We start from the raw sequence: 13,635 nt of genomic DNA on the forward strand, positions 1-13,635 counted from the left end.
TCAAATATGTTATATTTCCAACATCAAAAGTCTGACACTGTTTGAGGCATCCCATAAACATGAGGCTGTGAGAGACATATGATTGCAAGAAACATATTTAAATGTAGTTAAAACACAAGTGAGCATCGATTTGTCATAACAGATGTTCCAGCTCTGCATTTCAAAATTCATGCAAATTGCCAACATTTATCAAGCCAAAGATTGGCAAAGAAACAAGGCTACACGAATCTATCACAGAACACATATTGAATGAAACTGGAAGAAGATGGGTTTGATTTAAAAGTGGCTAAAGAAACTTCAATAACTTGAATTATGCTGGTGATTTTCCCCTGTTAGCTGAAAACGTAAATGTCAGAGAGTTTAGTGTGAAATGGGACTAAAATTAAACTGGAAGAAGATTAAATCAATGTCAAAAATAATAATGAAGATGTAATGTCATTCTTTTCTGATCAATCACCAGAATAAACCAGAACAAAAAACTAATAATTGTCTCTCAAAATTTGACTAAATGGATACTATTTTTGACAAAAAGAAAAAGCAGACTTTTGAATAATAATATGGTTAAACATTTTAGAATATGTCTTCCAGGCCACTTTTATTATGATTATCATGAGAGTGTTATCAAATGTCAGTTCTAATTTCTATCTGTAATTCATTTCATAACCTAAATTTAAATCTGTTACAGTGCATACAATTATTCACATGACTCCTGAATCAAAAACAAATCTCTAATATAATATGTCCAGAGTCCACTAAAATACATATTTTACTGCATAAGCCAGCTCTGTATTATTCAGAAGGGAACCATTTATATGTTCTTGGGGGGGAAAATCTATAAGCTTGTTTAAAATCAAATTGTACAGAGTAATTTTAACTTGTCAAAGAAGACGTTGTAATTATGTCTGCTGGAACATACATCTGGGAGGATACAATGCAGTCAATTTTTCATAGCCGGTTTTATACTTCAACCATTCTATTTATTAGTGGAAAGTTATTATTTCTTTTTGAAAAGAGGAATGGAAACGACAGCTCTTTCTCTTGCTCAGAGAGAGAGCTCAACTTAAGGTTTAAGTCAGACAACAAAAGTCAGATTGTCGTAGCCGTTCCCATTTGATGACTTGATGTATAAAACTTAGGATGGTCACACAGCAAATGGATATATAAGTCCACAATTTGTTCAACTTCCAAATTTAAAGCAAAATAACTCCCATGGCAAGACCTGAATTTAGGTTTCTTCACTCCTGCGCCAAGTTGGCTCTAGTACAAAATATTATAAAAGCTGTTAAATATATTGCGTTAAAAACAAATTATTTTTGCTACAGAACTGTAACAGCACCAAAGCCACGTGGTGCAAGTGGGTGTCAGAAGTGATAAGTGTGTTTGCAGTCAAGTGGACCTGGTGACTCACAAGGCATCCGGAGCCCCGCCTTCTCTTGAGAGCCCCCCTTGGACAGGCTTGGAAGTCATGGGGGGAAGGGGGGGCATAATTGTAGCCACTTTGTCCAAAGAACTGAGTAATCCGCCAAGTCAGATTTATGGGTTTTTAGCATTGCAGGTTATTAAAGTCATTGCATTGGCCCTTCCCTTATGTTGATGGCTGTAGCTCATGTATTGCACTGTGTGCAGATTAGTGTGGTCATGAGTTAGATGTGGGAGACAGAGACGTGTTGCTATATCTGGATGATTTGCTCTTAGTTGGAATGACACCATGCTAGGCGACGTCTTCAGATGATTAACAGCATTTTTCTAAATACTTGGAGATGCATGCTACAGTTATCAAGAGCCAGCAGGGGTTAATCCCAATGAATTGTGCCAGATTAATCATCTTTAATAGAGTTACTAGTTTAGTCGATTAAGAGACTGGTTGTCCTGGGCTTTAGTAAAGGTCTCTGCTTAATAATCAAGTGAAATAATAATGGCTAGGTGATAGTATGTTAGATGGACTCCCCTTTGGCCCCCAACATTCTTGATCATGGCTTCTCACAAGCGGGAAGGAGAATACAGAGTAGAGTGTACTTCAGGGCTCTGTTGTGAGTCCTGTGAAGGTCAACATTTTTATCAGTGACCTAGGTAAGATAGTTGAAATGGTCAAGACTTCGGATGACACAATTTTGGGAGCTAACATTTTAGAGAAGACAAAGTATTCAGACAAGAACAAGGCAAACTTGGGTAGTAGCCTGATAGGCCATACGGGTTGTCCTAGATCCATAACATCAACCTTTCTACCCTGTCCCTTTTTCAGGGATCAGAGATCCATCTAAAACCTGGGCAACGTAGGGCAACATTTGCACCATCAGCCATCCTGCATTTCTAAAATCAGTTGACATGACTTAATCTAACACTGGTGGAGAACCACATTTTAAAGATACATTTATGGTCATTTGGAAGTTTCCTCCTTTTGAGAAAGTTGATTGGAATAAAACTTCTGTAGGCTGGTCTATTTGACTGTAGCAAATTAAACTAAACGAATGGTTGCAAGAAATCTAAAGGGCGAAAGAGGAACAGAATGATATTAATGTTTAGAATCACAGTTGAAAATCATTACAATTTTGGAGGATTAACTTAAAAATAGTCTGTAAAAACAATTATACTTGATAAATTCTTGTCCAAATGTAGTTTGAAAAATACAGTACAAGATTAATAAGTCAGGCGCAGAGATGGTTGCATATCTTATTGCTTGCATCTGCCGTCTATTTAATAAGTTGCACATAAAAAACAGACATTCGTTACAGCCTAGCATTTATTTTTCCAGAGATTTTTCCTGTGTGGAAGCAGAAAGCAATGGAGGTGATAGATTATACATGACAAGCCTGCATGTTGTTACACAAAGAGATTCCAATGCTCAGCGTCCTCTGAGAATTGTTCAATATTCTTGATGGTATCTTATGTCTGGGATGCCTGGGATACGGAATTTTTGACGTCCTTAGTAATCAGTCAAGTCTAGCATGACCCTCTCGCCGTAATTGATGGCTCCACTTCTGCGGGATCACCTTGGGCATTCATGTCCAAGGAGAATGAGATCCTCTATTTGGTACCAATCTCCTCAATGTAAGCACTTCATTCTGAGAAATGTGATGACGACTCAGAAGTATTTCAAGCCCATCAAATATTTTGATTGCACCAGTTGGTGAGTTATCCCGCATGCTCGGTCAGGGGCCCCATTCATCAGCTCTGCTTGCCAAGTCCTCCCTCCACTTCCCATAGCTCCTTCTTCTCCCCAAGCACCTTCCCCTCCCCAAAACTGGCCGTGAACCAAAGAACGACGCATCTAACTCCGTGTCCCAAAAGAGTATTGAGCGGGTTAAAGTGTGCACTCTGGAATCAAGATGTAAGACATTTATGGGCCTAAAAGGAGCCAAAATGTTATGAAAAGATCTGCTAGAAGCAATTTGTTCCAAAACCTCCTATCTAAAAGTGCAGGTCCCTTAATGATTCATCTGAGAGCTGGGAAAAATATTTTCCTGCTTTCTATCTTAAGTGGAGTTTTTTGGCACCAACGTCCACATCAGTTCAGTTACTAATGCAATGCTTTTACTTGCCTACTAGCCCAAAGTGGCAAGGAAGCCCTGCCAGACAGAGAGATGGTCTTGGCTGAGGGATAGCAACTCTCATTGTTGTCACCCAATTTCAATGGCAAGTGGGGATAAGCCACCTTTCCTACTTAAGGCATCCTGTCTCTTAGTCAAGTAATCCCATTCAGTTTACTAGCAATTGGCTAAGCTACAAAACCCTTTCCTCAATTTCACTACAAAATTAAATCCATGTGTGTGCGTTGGTGAGGCTCCCCTTGAGAAAAGGCTGAGCATGCCTACAAACTATACTCTTGTATTCCAGGAAATAGGTAGCCTTAAAAAATAGGTAAGATCTTCTGAGTGAGGTGGAAGGATAGTTCAGAATTTCATAGAAGTGTAATATAGAAATATCGGAAAGGATCCTCCTAAGGACCTGGGAATCCAGTCCAGGAAGACATTACTACAGCTGGTCCCGTGGTCCCTCTTTAAATCCCTCTATCAACTCTCAAGGCAGTTCCACCCTTGGAGTTACAGCTTCTGCCCAGATAAACTGAAGGCCTTGTCCTTTAACTTCATTCTTCCTTCTTCCATCTTCTGGGAAAACACCACGTTGTTTCAACATAACTCAGTCCAGCACTTGACTTGAAGAGAGTCATGCAGGCCATGCAGTCTTCGCCTGGATCTAATATTACACCTGTGTACCTGACCCATAAAGAATTCAAAGGAACCCTGGTTTTTCTTAATTTTGACTAGAACTTCATCTGATCTTTCAGCTGCATCACCCTGTTAAATATAGTTGGTAAATATAAAACTTTAAAAATAAAGTTGTTATTAACCGAATAAAGTTGGATTGTTGACTATGCATGGCACAATTTGTTGGAATAAATAAATAAATCCAGCAATGCTTTACTTAAGGACTAGATGGGTTCTTAAATCTGGACTCAAATCAAGGTGCTGTCTGCAGCCCTTACAGTTCTCCGTGGGTCAGACCCACAATATTCATTTCTTGATCTTATGTAGGTGATATATAAAGCTGTATGGTTTCTTTTGCATTGTTTTTATCCTGACATTAGTTTGCTTCGAATAAGTTCTGATTGGAGTAGCCTCATTGAGGGAGGGAGGGAGGGAGGGAGGGAGGGAGGGGGAGGGGAAGGCATAAGCTTCATCCAGAAGGAGAAAAAAATACCTTGAAAATGGGAACCATTACATTGATGGCAATGGTAGCAGTCCTAGAATATTAAGAATGGGAGCAGGGCTACAACTTAAGAGCAGGAATGTCAGGGATAAAAGATTGTCTCATCTCTTAATCATTAAGTGTTGTAGTTTCAACTAATTGGTAGAATACCGAGTTGAGGAAAGTTGGGTTAGATAAACCAACGGGATGATATAATATAAGGCAAGTTTGTACCTTTGTGGCTCTTTGTTCCTCTAATATTTTTTACTAACAAACTTACCAACTTTTTCTTTTCCATCCCTCCCTTCAAGCCGTCAAAAGCTCAGATGCAGCTGCTCAAATCAGCATATAAATATCAAGCTAAAAAAGATGATGCCTCAGTGACAACTTGCACATCGTGACATTATCGTCCAAATTGTGCAGTGATGTATTTGTGTCATGACTTCTGATAAAGTTGCCAAGTACAAAAATTCTACCATTTTTGTGATGACATCATCACATTTTTTTCCTCGCTTCCCCTGTCTCTTTTTTATTCTTTTACATACAGAGAGAAAGAGCAGAAACAATGCATACAAGAAAGCTTTTAGTAACTCGTTCCAACTTGTTTTTCTAGGAAATATTCAAAAACTCAATCTATTATCCGTGGCCTGAAATAGACAGTCCCAGGAGTGTCTTCTGATTTTACTAAATGTGTAAACGAGTCTTAAGAAAGAAAAAAGAATAGTATATTTTAAGGTCCTTAAAAAAAGAACTAGAAGGAAAATGAATAAAATTGCAAATCCTTTGCCCCTAACCACATAGATAAATAAAATTATGCTGTAATTCAGCAAAGCACTTGATTTATCTATTGAAGTTGATTCCAATCCGCAAAATCATTGTACCAAAATAGTTTTGCTAGTCTTTGAGATTTTTAAAAGAGGTTTTGTTGGTTTGGTTTCTTTTCATCCTGTAATCTTTAATCTGAAACTTTTCTTTTGACGGATGTATTTTACGTTCCCCCTCATGTTCCTTCCTTAGCTCTTTAAGGTGTACCAGAATGTCTTTCATCTGGCCCTTTCAGTTTGACCCATGGATTCTTTGGGGGCTTTCCCCTCTTTTTTCCTTAGCTGCTTACTTCATAAACATCTTTGGAGCTCCTCCTAAGTCTAGAGAGCCTTTCCTTTCACAAGCCTTTGTCTCCGAGTTGCCTGAAAAATGATTGTGTGTGTGTGTGTGTGTGTGTGTCTTACTAATGACAGGGATAAACTGTATTCCTGGCAATAAATGTCATCTCAAATGCGGTAATCCCAAATTTACCTACAGCCCACTGGTTTTTGTTTTGTTTTTGTGTGTATGTGCTTGTATAATCCAGACAAGAAGTTTTTGGAAGACTCACCTGTGTGTCTGATGTTTGCTTTGTTTCCCTTTGCTTCAAAGCAGAGAGTTCAGAGGTGCCAAAATGTTCTTGGGCCCTGTGGATTAACTAGAATGCCCTTTGGAAGCCATCACAGACGCAGACCACAAAGACATCCACAGACACACACCACACCACAAAGAAGTGCCGGGACTGAAGCTGTCACTCCCTTGTTCGGTTCTTGTTCAAAGATCTAGTGATAGACAGATATATATATAATCAGTTGGAAGTCAACCTTCTGCCTTGGAAACCTTTGGTGACTCTCTCTCTCTCACACACACACACACACAGACACACACACACACTAAAATCAACCTGTGCCACTGCTTAATGTCTCTTACAGCAGGAAACTGTTCCTCCTTATGTTGAGTGTGGATCTCCCTCTATAAATGCTGGGAGAATGAATCCACTGGCTCCACCCTGTAAGAGCCCTCCCTGAAAGGACTGGAAGGCTGCTCTTGTGCCTTCTCTCTTAAGAAGGCCAAATTCTTCCCACTGCCCTTCATAGGATTTGCCTCCAGGCCCCTCGCCTCCTTTGCTGCTCTGCCCTTCATTCTTGCCTTGTGATGGTGGAGTGACGGGATCACACCTGCAAGAGTGGGACCATGACTTCCCCGTGGCTCAGGATCATTCCTCCCTTGTTGCAGCCTGAAGGAAGGTGTCCTCTTCATGCCTTCCATCCTCTTCAATCACCCCCAAAGAGCATCTTGGCATTTCGCATTATTGGAGTTGTGCCCCCTGTGTGTTTTTCAAATTCTTTTGTAAAAATTGGTCCATTGCACAAGGGGGTTTCCTTTTATTTTCTACCCCTCACGACCACCCTAGGAGGTAGGCTGCTCTGAGAAAGAATGGCTGATCCCAAGGGACCCATTGAGTTTCTGTGGGTGAGAATAGACTAGAACCCAGGTCTCCCCAGTTCCCGTTCACCTTTCGTTGCCATTGCCCAACCTTGGGTCTCAAAACCGGGATTGGCCTAGAAATAAAGACATGCATTTCTGATATAGACACATTAGTGCAATTGTGTAGATATTGAAAAGTCTCTAAAAAGAGTTTGAAGACACACCAAACGTCACTAATGAAGAAAGCAAGAGAAGAAGGATGGCTTCGTAGACCCTTAAACGACACTTGGCAGAAACACGCAAGAAAAGAGGTTTCACAGAGGCTTAAAAAAGAAATAGAAAGCCGCCTCTTAGTCCACAAGACAGCAATTCACCAAGTTTTATGAAGTCGTGCTTGCTTTGTTATCTAGTACATTATACATCCAATGAGAAAGAAAGAAAAAGAAGAACAGCTGTCTGGTGGCTTAAAAATAAATGCACAAAAGGTTTTATAAGTTATACATCTCCAGTAATCAGTCTGCTCAGCTCAATCATTTGCTTCTCCCTTCTTCTTCTTCTCAACAGGACAACATTTTCAAGCTGGAAGATTCACATTTTGAAAATGGCAGAGGAAAAAGCCCTTATGACCCCAAACTTCTGACTGCTTCTCTTTTAATAGGTATGTAGTGTAAAATGGTTTTAAACACACACACACACACACACACACACACACACAATTTCTACCTCTGTTCCTTCAAATTATTGGGACCGGTCGGTGCAAGACGGCTCTGATCTAATTCAAATTTCAGATTTGGGGACAGGACAAATGAGTTTGATTTACATCCAAGATCTTAAGACAAACCAGATCATTGGCAGCCCCTTCAAGGTCTGAGGTTGGGTTTTTTTAAAAAAGAAAGAAGTACATGCATATATTAGAGAGTAAATGGATGCCTAGAGGCTACGTGGTCCCAACTCAAGGGCCTTTGGATCAAATGGGATGGGAAGGGCAGGGACAATGGAGGATCTTATGCAAGAAGAGCCGGTTTCCTGGGCTTAAGGCCTCTCGGAAAGAGCTGGGCTGCCTGGGGCTGCCAACCGAAGCCCCTCCCATCAGAGCAATGGGTTGTCTCTGCAGATGAGGATGCATTTCTTATAACGAGGGTGCAAATCTTCTCCTCTGTTTGAATCAATGGGTGAGCAGCAATCCTGCAGAGCTTTGGGACTCCCAAAGACCCTTTTAGACAATGCAATGTTTACAAACCCAATACAAAAAATATGGAATCTATTTTGGGGGGGGGTGTTATATTTCTCCAACTAAGTCAATGCTCTTTTCCCAAAGTTTCAGTCTTTCTCTTTGCATGAGAGCGTGGGGTAATTTACAGGAGAAAATCACGTAGAGGGCTCCAATGCTAACTGGCGGCTCCTTCACATCCTCCTTGCCTCCCTCATAGTTGCCTCCAACTTCACAGTAACGGAGAGAATTAAACTATCTTTTCAATCAGAAAAGGAGGCGTGAGCTTGGAAATCCTACTAGTCCCCAGCCTAGAGCTTCAGTTTAGTTATTTTATGGCCGTGTTCTTTCAAGCCCACCTATGTGGCAGCCCCTATGCAAAGTTGGCTGATCTTGAAAAGCTAAGCAGGGTCAGAACCGGTTGCTACCTGGATGGGAGCCTTCAGAAAGTCTTACACCTTGAACTGGATCCGTCATTCCTGTTGCTAAGACAAGAACACAGGTGCGCTCTTCGACACCCATCAGCGGCCCCTCGCTTCCTTGCAAACCACCTGCAACTTACAATTTCCTGCTGGCCTCTGGGGAGCTGGCAGGCTGTTGCCTCACAATTAAAGAGTTGGGCAGGACCTTGGAGGTCTTCTAGTCTGGCCCCCTGCTCGATCAGGAGACCCTCTACCATTTCAATCTCTTCTTAAAAACCTCCAGTGTTGGAGCCCCCACAGCCTCTGCAGGCAAGCCTTTCTGGAGGCCTCACAACCCTGGGATTCATTTAACAACAGCAACCAAGATTGCAAGAACTGCCGTCAGTAAATGATGCCAAATGATGTTGTTATGCTTTATGATTGCATCCCTTAACAATGGAAATTGTTGTCATAAGTCAAGGACTGCCTGCAATCCAAGTCCCTGCTCAGAGCGGCAAACAGAAAATTTCTTTTCAGGCTGATCTAAGCCCGTGAGGCTCCTTGGGCTTCTGCCCTTTTCCCCTTTCTCCCTGCAGGGGTCTTGGTTGCGTTCACGGGTGAGGTCTAGAACCTATCAAAGTAAAATTGGGAGAGAGCGGCTGGTGCCAGCCAGTACGATGTTACCACGAAAGCCCAGGAAATCCAGAAATGATTCATAGTCCGATGCTATTTAAGCATCAGGAAGAAAGTGGAAGTATCTCTCCTCCAGGTGTCATTTGAAAGATGGAAAGTATTTCAGGCTTGTTTTTTTTTTTTACTGTAGCACTTAAGAAAAGGAAATAATTCTGTGTTTTAACAAATCCTTCATGCTTTTAAAAGCAACACCGGGGGAACATGGAGTAGACTGCCTTCCTTTGGAAATTGAAGTGATTAGTGGGAACTACCCAGAGGGCACTTTTTAAAATGCATCCCTTCACTTTGCAGTAACTTGCACCTTGAATTTACTCGAGGTGGGAGGGGGAAAGTCCTTAAAAGACAGGTGTATAATTGAGCGCCAGGAGCAGAAAACATTTGTGTTGGAGTTTCTCGGGCAAGATTGACTTTGAACAAAAACTAGGATGGCAAAATCAGCACAAAGCCCCTTATGGCATCTTGTGCCATGTGAAACGAAGAGAGTTTAGCTTTTCATCTGCACTTACACTAATGTGGCATTGTGGTTCCCTGGCTTTTTGCTTTAATTAAAAAAAAAACACCTAGAAATATTTCCCTCTTTCGTTTTTTAAAAAAGGCAAAGAGTTATGAGAAAGAGACAAAGATGATGAATCTTAACACATAATATCCGTCCTAAACCTCGACAACTTGAAGAGGGGTGGACTTCAAGTCCCAGAATTCTCCAGCCAGCAATCTGGGGATACATTCTGAAGTTCATTAGAATCATAGTTTGAGTTATCAACGCCTCCCTTTGGCATCCCTGTGAGTCCTGCATGACCAGCCTCAGAGAACAGCTGGACGGGCTTCAGCCGAGGTTTATTTGCTTTTAAATTCATGAGAAGAAAATCATTGATTTGTTCCCTGCAGTCTTTTCAAAATCTACAATAGGCAGATGTATTTTGAAAAATATGTTATAATTAGTGCAGTTGTAATCCTTTTATTTAATTCAAAATATCTGTTCCTCAGTGCACTTGCAACTGATTTTCATTCATTTCAACCGTGCTATTAAAATGCCAGTTTGAGATGAGAAATAAATAGCTCGGAGGCCTTGTTCAGCTGTCATTTATTATTAATTGGCCATGGGAGGAACAACTACTGTTTGCATGCCAATGTCTAGGTTTGCATTTTCCAATAAAACCTTAAAAATGCTCCAGTCCAGCCACAGGGGAAGGATCTACATAGGAAACTCTGGCCAGAATCCGAATAGCCTATATGTAAACTCTTTGCTCATTAATGTGGCCTTAAGAGTGTTAGGGCAAAATGTGGGTGGATTTTTATTTCTTTCCAGCCATTCATTCGGGTTATTGGGAACAAAGATCCATAGGAATGATCCAGATTGGGTCTTGGCTGAATCAAGCACCATTTGGGACTTTTGAGTCCCGTAAAACTGTATAGAAAGAGAAGAGGGAGACTGAAGAGTCTTCCTAGTCTGGGTGTCCTCCAGTCAAATGGACTCCCAGAATTCCCCCAGCCTGCGTGGCCGTTGTTAAGAACTCTGGGAGTTGAAGTCCCCCCATCTGGAAACTGCCACCCACAGCATGGAAGGCTGCCCCTTTCCCTGTCTCCCCTGCAGCTAGGGGGCTGCCACTTGCTCTCCCTGAGAGAAAGGAAGCCAAGGAACAAACCGAGAGGCCACAGGGAAGCCCCCTCCCTCTGCTGAATCCGGGGGTGGGGGAGCGATAGATAGTTGCCTGCAAATGACGGGGCCAACTCCTTCAAACTCCCCACCCTCCCCACGGCCAACAAGAGTTACACTAATATCAAAGAAATGGTGGGACAGGACCTTTAAAGAAGGGATGGCAAAGGAGGGACAGAATGAAACGTGAATGACCCCCCAAAATTTTTTTTAAAATAATTACATTGAATTCTTGAATTGTCCCACAGCCAGTTGGCCATGACAAGTTGGCCGCAGCTACTTGTCCCACTCCATGGTCAGAGAGCCCTGGAAAACCCTGCTCAGGTGGTAGTATAGTTTTTACACACACACACACACACACACACACACACACACAAACACCAGTGACCTTTCCCCCCCTTTTGACAAGTATGAAATAAAAGCAGTCTTCTTGACTTTCCCTTGATTGATATTGATTTATCCCAAATCTCTTGAGAGAGGCTGACAAGTGAATGGCAGCCAAGTTAAATGAAGGCCAAGAGAGGCCTGGGAGGCATTTGCTGGAGCTCCCCACTTAATAAGGGCTACAATTAAGTGACGGCCTCTCCTTTTAAAAATATAAAGTGGCAGAGAGACAGAAATGATGAATTGGGAATGAAGGCAAAACTTCCACTCAGATGTGATATCATGCCAATCTTCTGGCAGAAAGTCCTCCAGATCTGCCTTTGATCTCCTTGTTCTTCATATTGCACGATCATGATTTCTCCTCTCCTGACCTCTAGGATTTTGCAGACTGTCTGAAAATCATGTTTTGAACTTGTGGGGAGAAGGCAGCTTGCTGAGACATGGTAGCCACACCAACCTCTGAAACTGGCACGGAAAACACCAGCTTCTCTTGAAGTCAGTGTGCTTGTTGGTTCAACCAAATCATATAAAACCCTCTCTAGGCCATTCATTATGACCACGAAAAGCAGAATACCTAGACTGCAATAGGCTGTCAACTCACTTCACAATTTATATTGTCGAAGCAGATACGCACAAACACACACACACAACCCTACTCTATCCCTCTTTAATGCTCCAGGAAGTCTCCAAAGTCAAAACAAATGAACCAACTCCGGGTCCAGTTTGTTTCCTCCCTTTGCTTTGTGGGGGGGAGACAAAGAGGAGGATATGCATTCGCTTGCTACACTAATATGAATATGTATTCTTTGCTCTATAAATTTGAGGTTTTTTAAGTCGAAGCGGATATGGCCAAGTCCCTTTCTCCATCTCTAAAGGGGCATTTGCCAATCTAGCGAGCCCCGTGTTTTTGCCCCCGGCTGAAGCTTTCAGTGGCAAAGCCAAAGTCTCAGCCTGGGAAGCCCCCCTTGCTGTTCCCTGAGAAACGGTCGCGGGAGGCTTTCTCCTTGGCTGATTCTGACCTGCTGCAATTCCATGAAACGTTACAGATGGTGAGCTTTACTCAGGAACAGCGGCCGACTTTATGGGGAGAGATTTTGCCATCTTCCGCACTCTGGGGCAACACCACCCGATCCGGACCGAGCAGCACGATTCCCGGTGGCTCAACGGTAAGCCCCCTCTTTCCTCTCTCTTTCCTTCATGATCACCAGATTCTAGCACTATTGACCTCCTTTCGGCACCCAGGGCTGCACAGTGTTAAAGCGGTCAATGAAATTAACAGGAGTCACATTACCTCAATGGAGATCACGGCCTCCGTATTAATGGTAGGGCTGTTTCTGGTGCCAGAGAGCGCCTGAGCGCCATTGCTATTGACCTTGGCTTTGGTCTTAGAGGTTGGCCTGGTAACTGACTTGGTATGAGCTGATTTCCCTGCCCTCCATTGTGAGACCAAAAGTCGGCTTATGTTTTGCACAAACTTTTATTGACATGCAAAGGTTGGCTCAGTCCAATCTGTCCATTTCTTCTTCAGCCAGAAGGAATTTTCACCTACCTGGAGGGAGTTTCCATTTCTATCTTGCGGTGGTTGAGGAAGCGTATTTGCATGCGGGATGGAGGGACAGGCTTCAATGTCCTCCCAGCAGAGACGTTTCCAGAGGCAAATCTGATCTCATTTGTTGCAGTTGGGTTACAAGTCACGTCCAGCCAAAAGGGAGGAGAGAAAGGAGAGCAACTCTCCCCATGATTCTGCTCCAGCCTAAGCATAGAGGGGACTTCTGTTTCAAAATACAATACAGGAGAACTAGGCAGATCTTTTCTTTGGAACTCAAGTCAATGACGCTCCAGGATCGGGGGAAAGGGGCTGCTAAGCTCCAGAGCTCTGCTGGGTCTCCCACCCAGAGCCTGAAACTGCGGCTGGCGAATCCCTCTCCATTCATAGATTTTCTTTCCTTTCCTTTCTACTTGCTTTCATGCCTCACTTTCCCCTCCGGTTCCCTCCTTCAGCCACCCTGGGAAGGTCAGGTGTTGAAGGATGGCATCCACAGGAGTTGTACTTTTTTAAAAAAAAAACACCAGCTGACAATTATGGCCACACAGTTGCAGCCAACATCTTGATTGTTCTTGCTCTCTCCCTCTCTCTCTCTACACACATATACACACATACACACACACACAGAAACATAAGTAAAATAAATGAAGGTTGCAACTCCACCAGAGTTTTTATGTCTTTTGGGAGCTGCCATGTCTATTCTGACATTTTTATTACTTTTTGCAAATGATCTTTTTTGTTCCAAACATGTGGATTTTATCCGCTTTAAGCCACATCTTTATGTGGGGTTTCATCTGGGCACCTCTGGGTTTCTCAAAACTTCCAGCTG

At 42.4% G+C, this 13,635-nt stretch overlaps 1 protein-coding gene across 2 annotated transcripts in view; it reads left to right on the forward strand.

Annotated features, from left to right (window-relative positions):
• SEMA3A (semaphorin 3A) overlaps positions 1-13,635 on the forward strand; it is a 127,836-nt gene that overhangs the window by 79,365 nt on the left and 34,836 nt on the right. For both annotated transcript variants that reach the window (XM_081957244.1, XM_081957245.1), the window contains exons 5-6: positions 7,483-7,576; positions 12,307-12,426. In XM_081957244.1, coding sequence (XP_081813370.1) covers positions 7,483-7,576; positions 12,307-12,426 — 214 coding nt within the window. The remainder of the gene's footprint in view (positions 1-7,482; positions 7,577-12,306; positions 12,427-13,635) is intronic.

The sequence above is a fragment of the Natrix helvetica genome (genome assembly GCF_964273705.1).
Source record: "Natrix helvetica genome assembly, chromosome: 6".
Lineage (NCBI taxonomy): Eukaryota > Metazoa > Chordata > Lepidosauria > Squamata > Natricidae > Natrix > Natrix helvetica.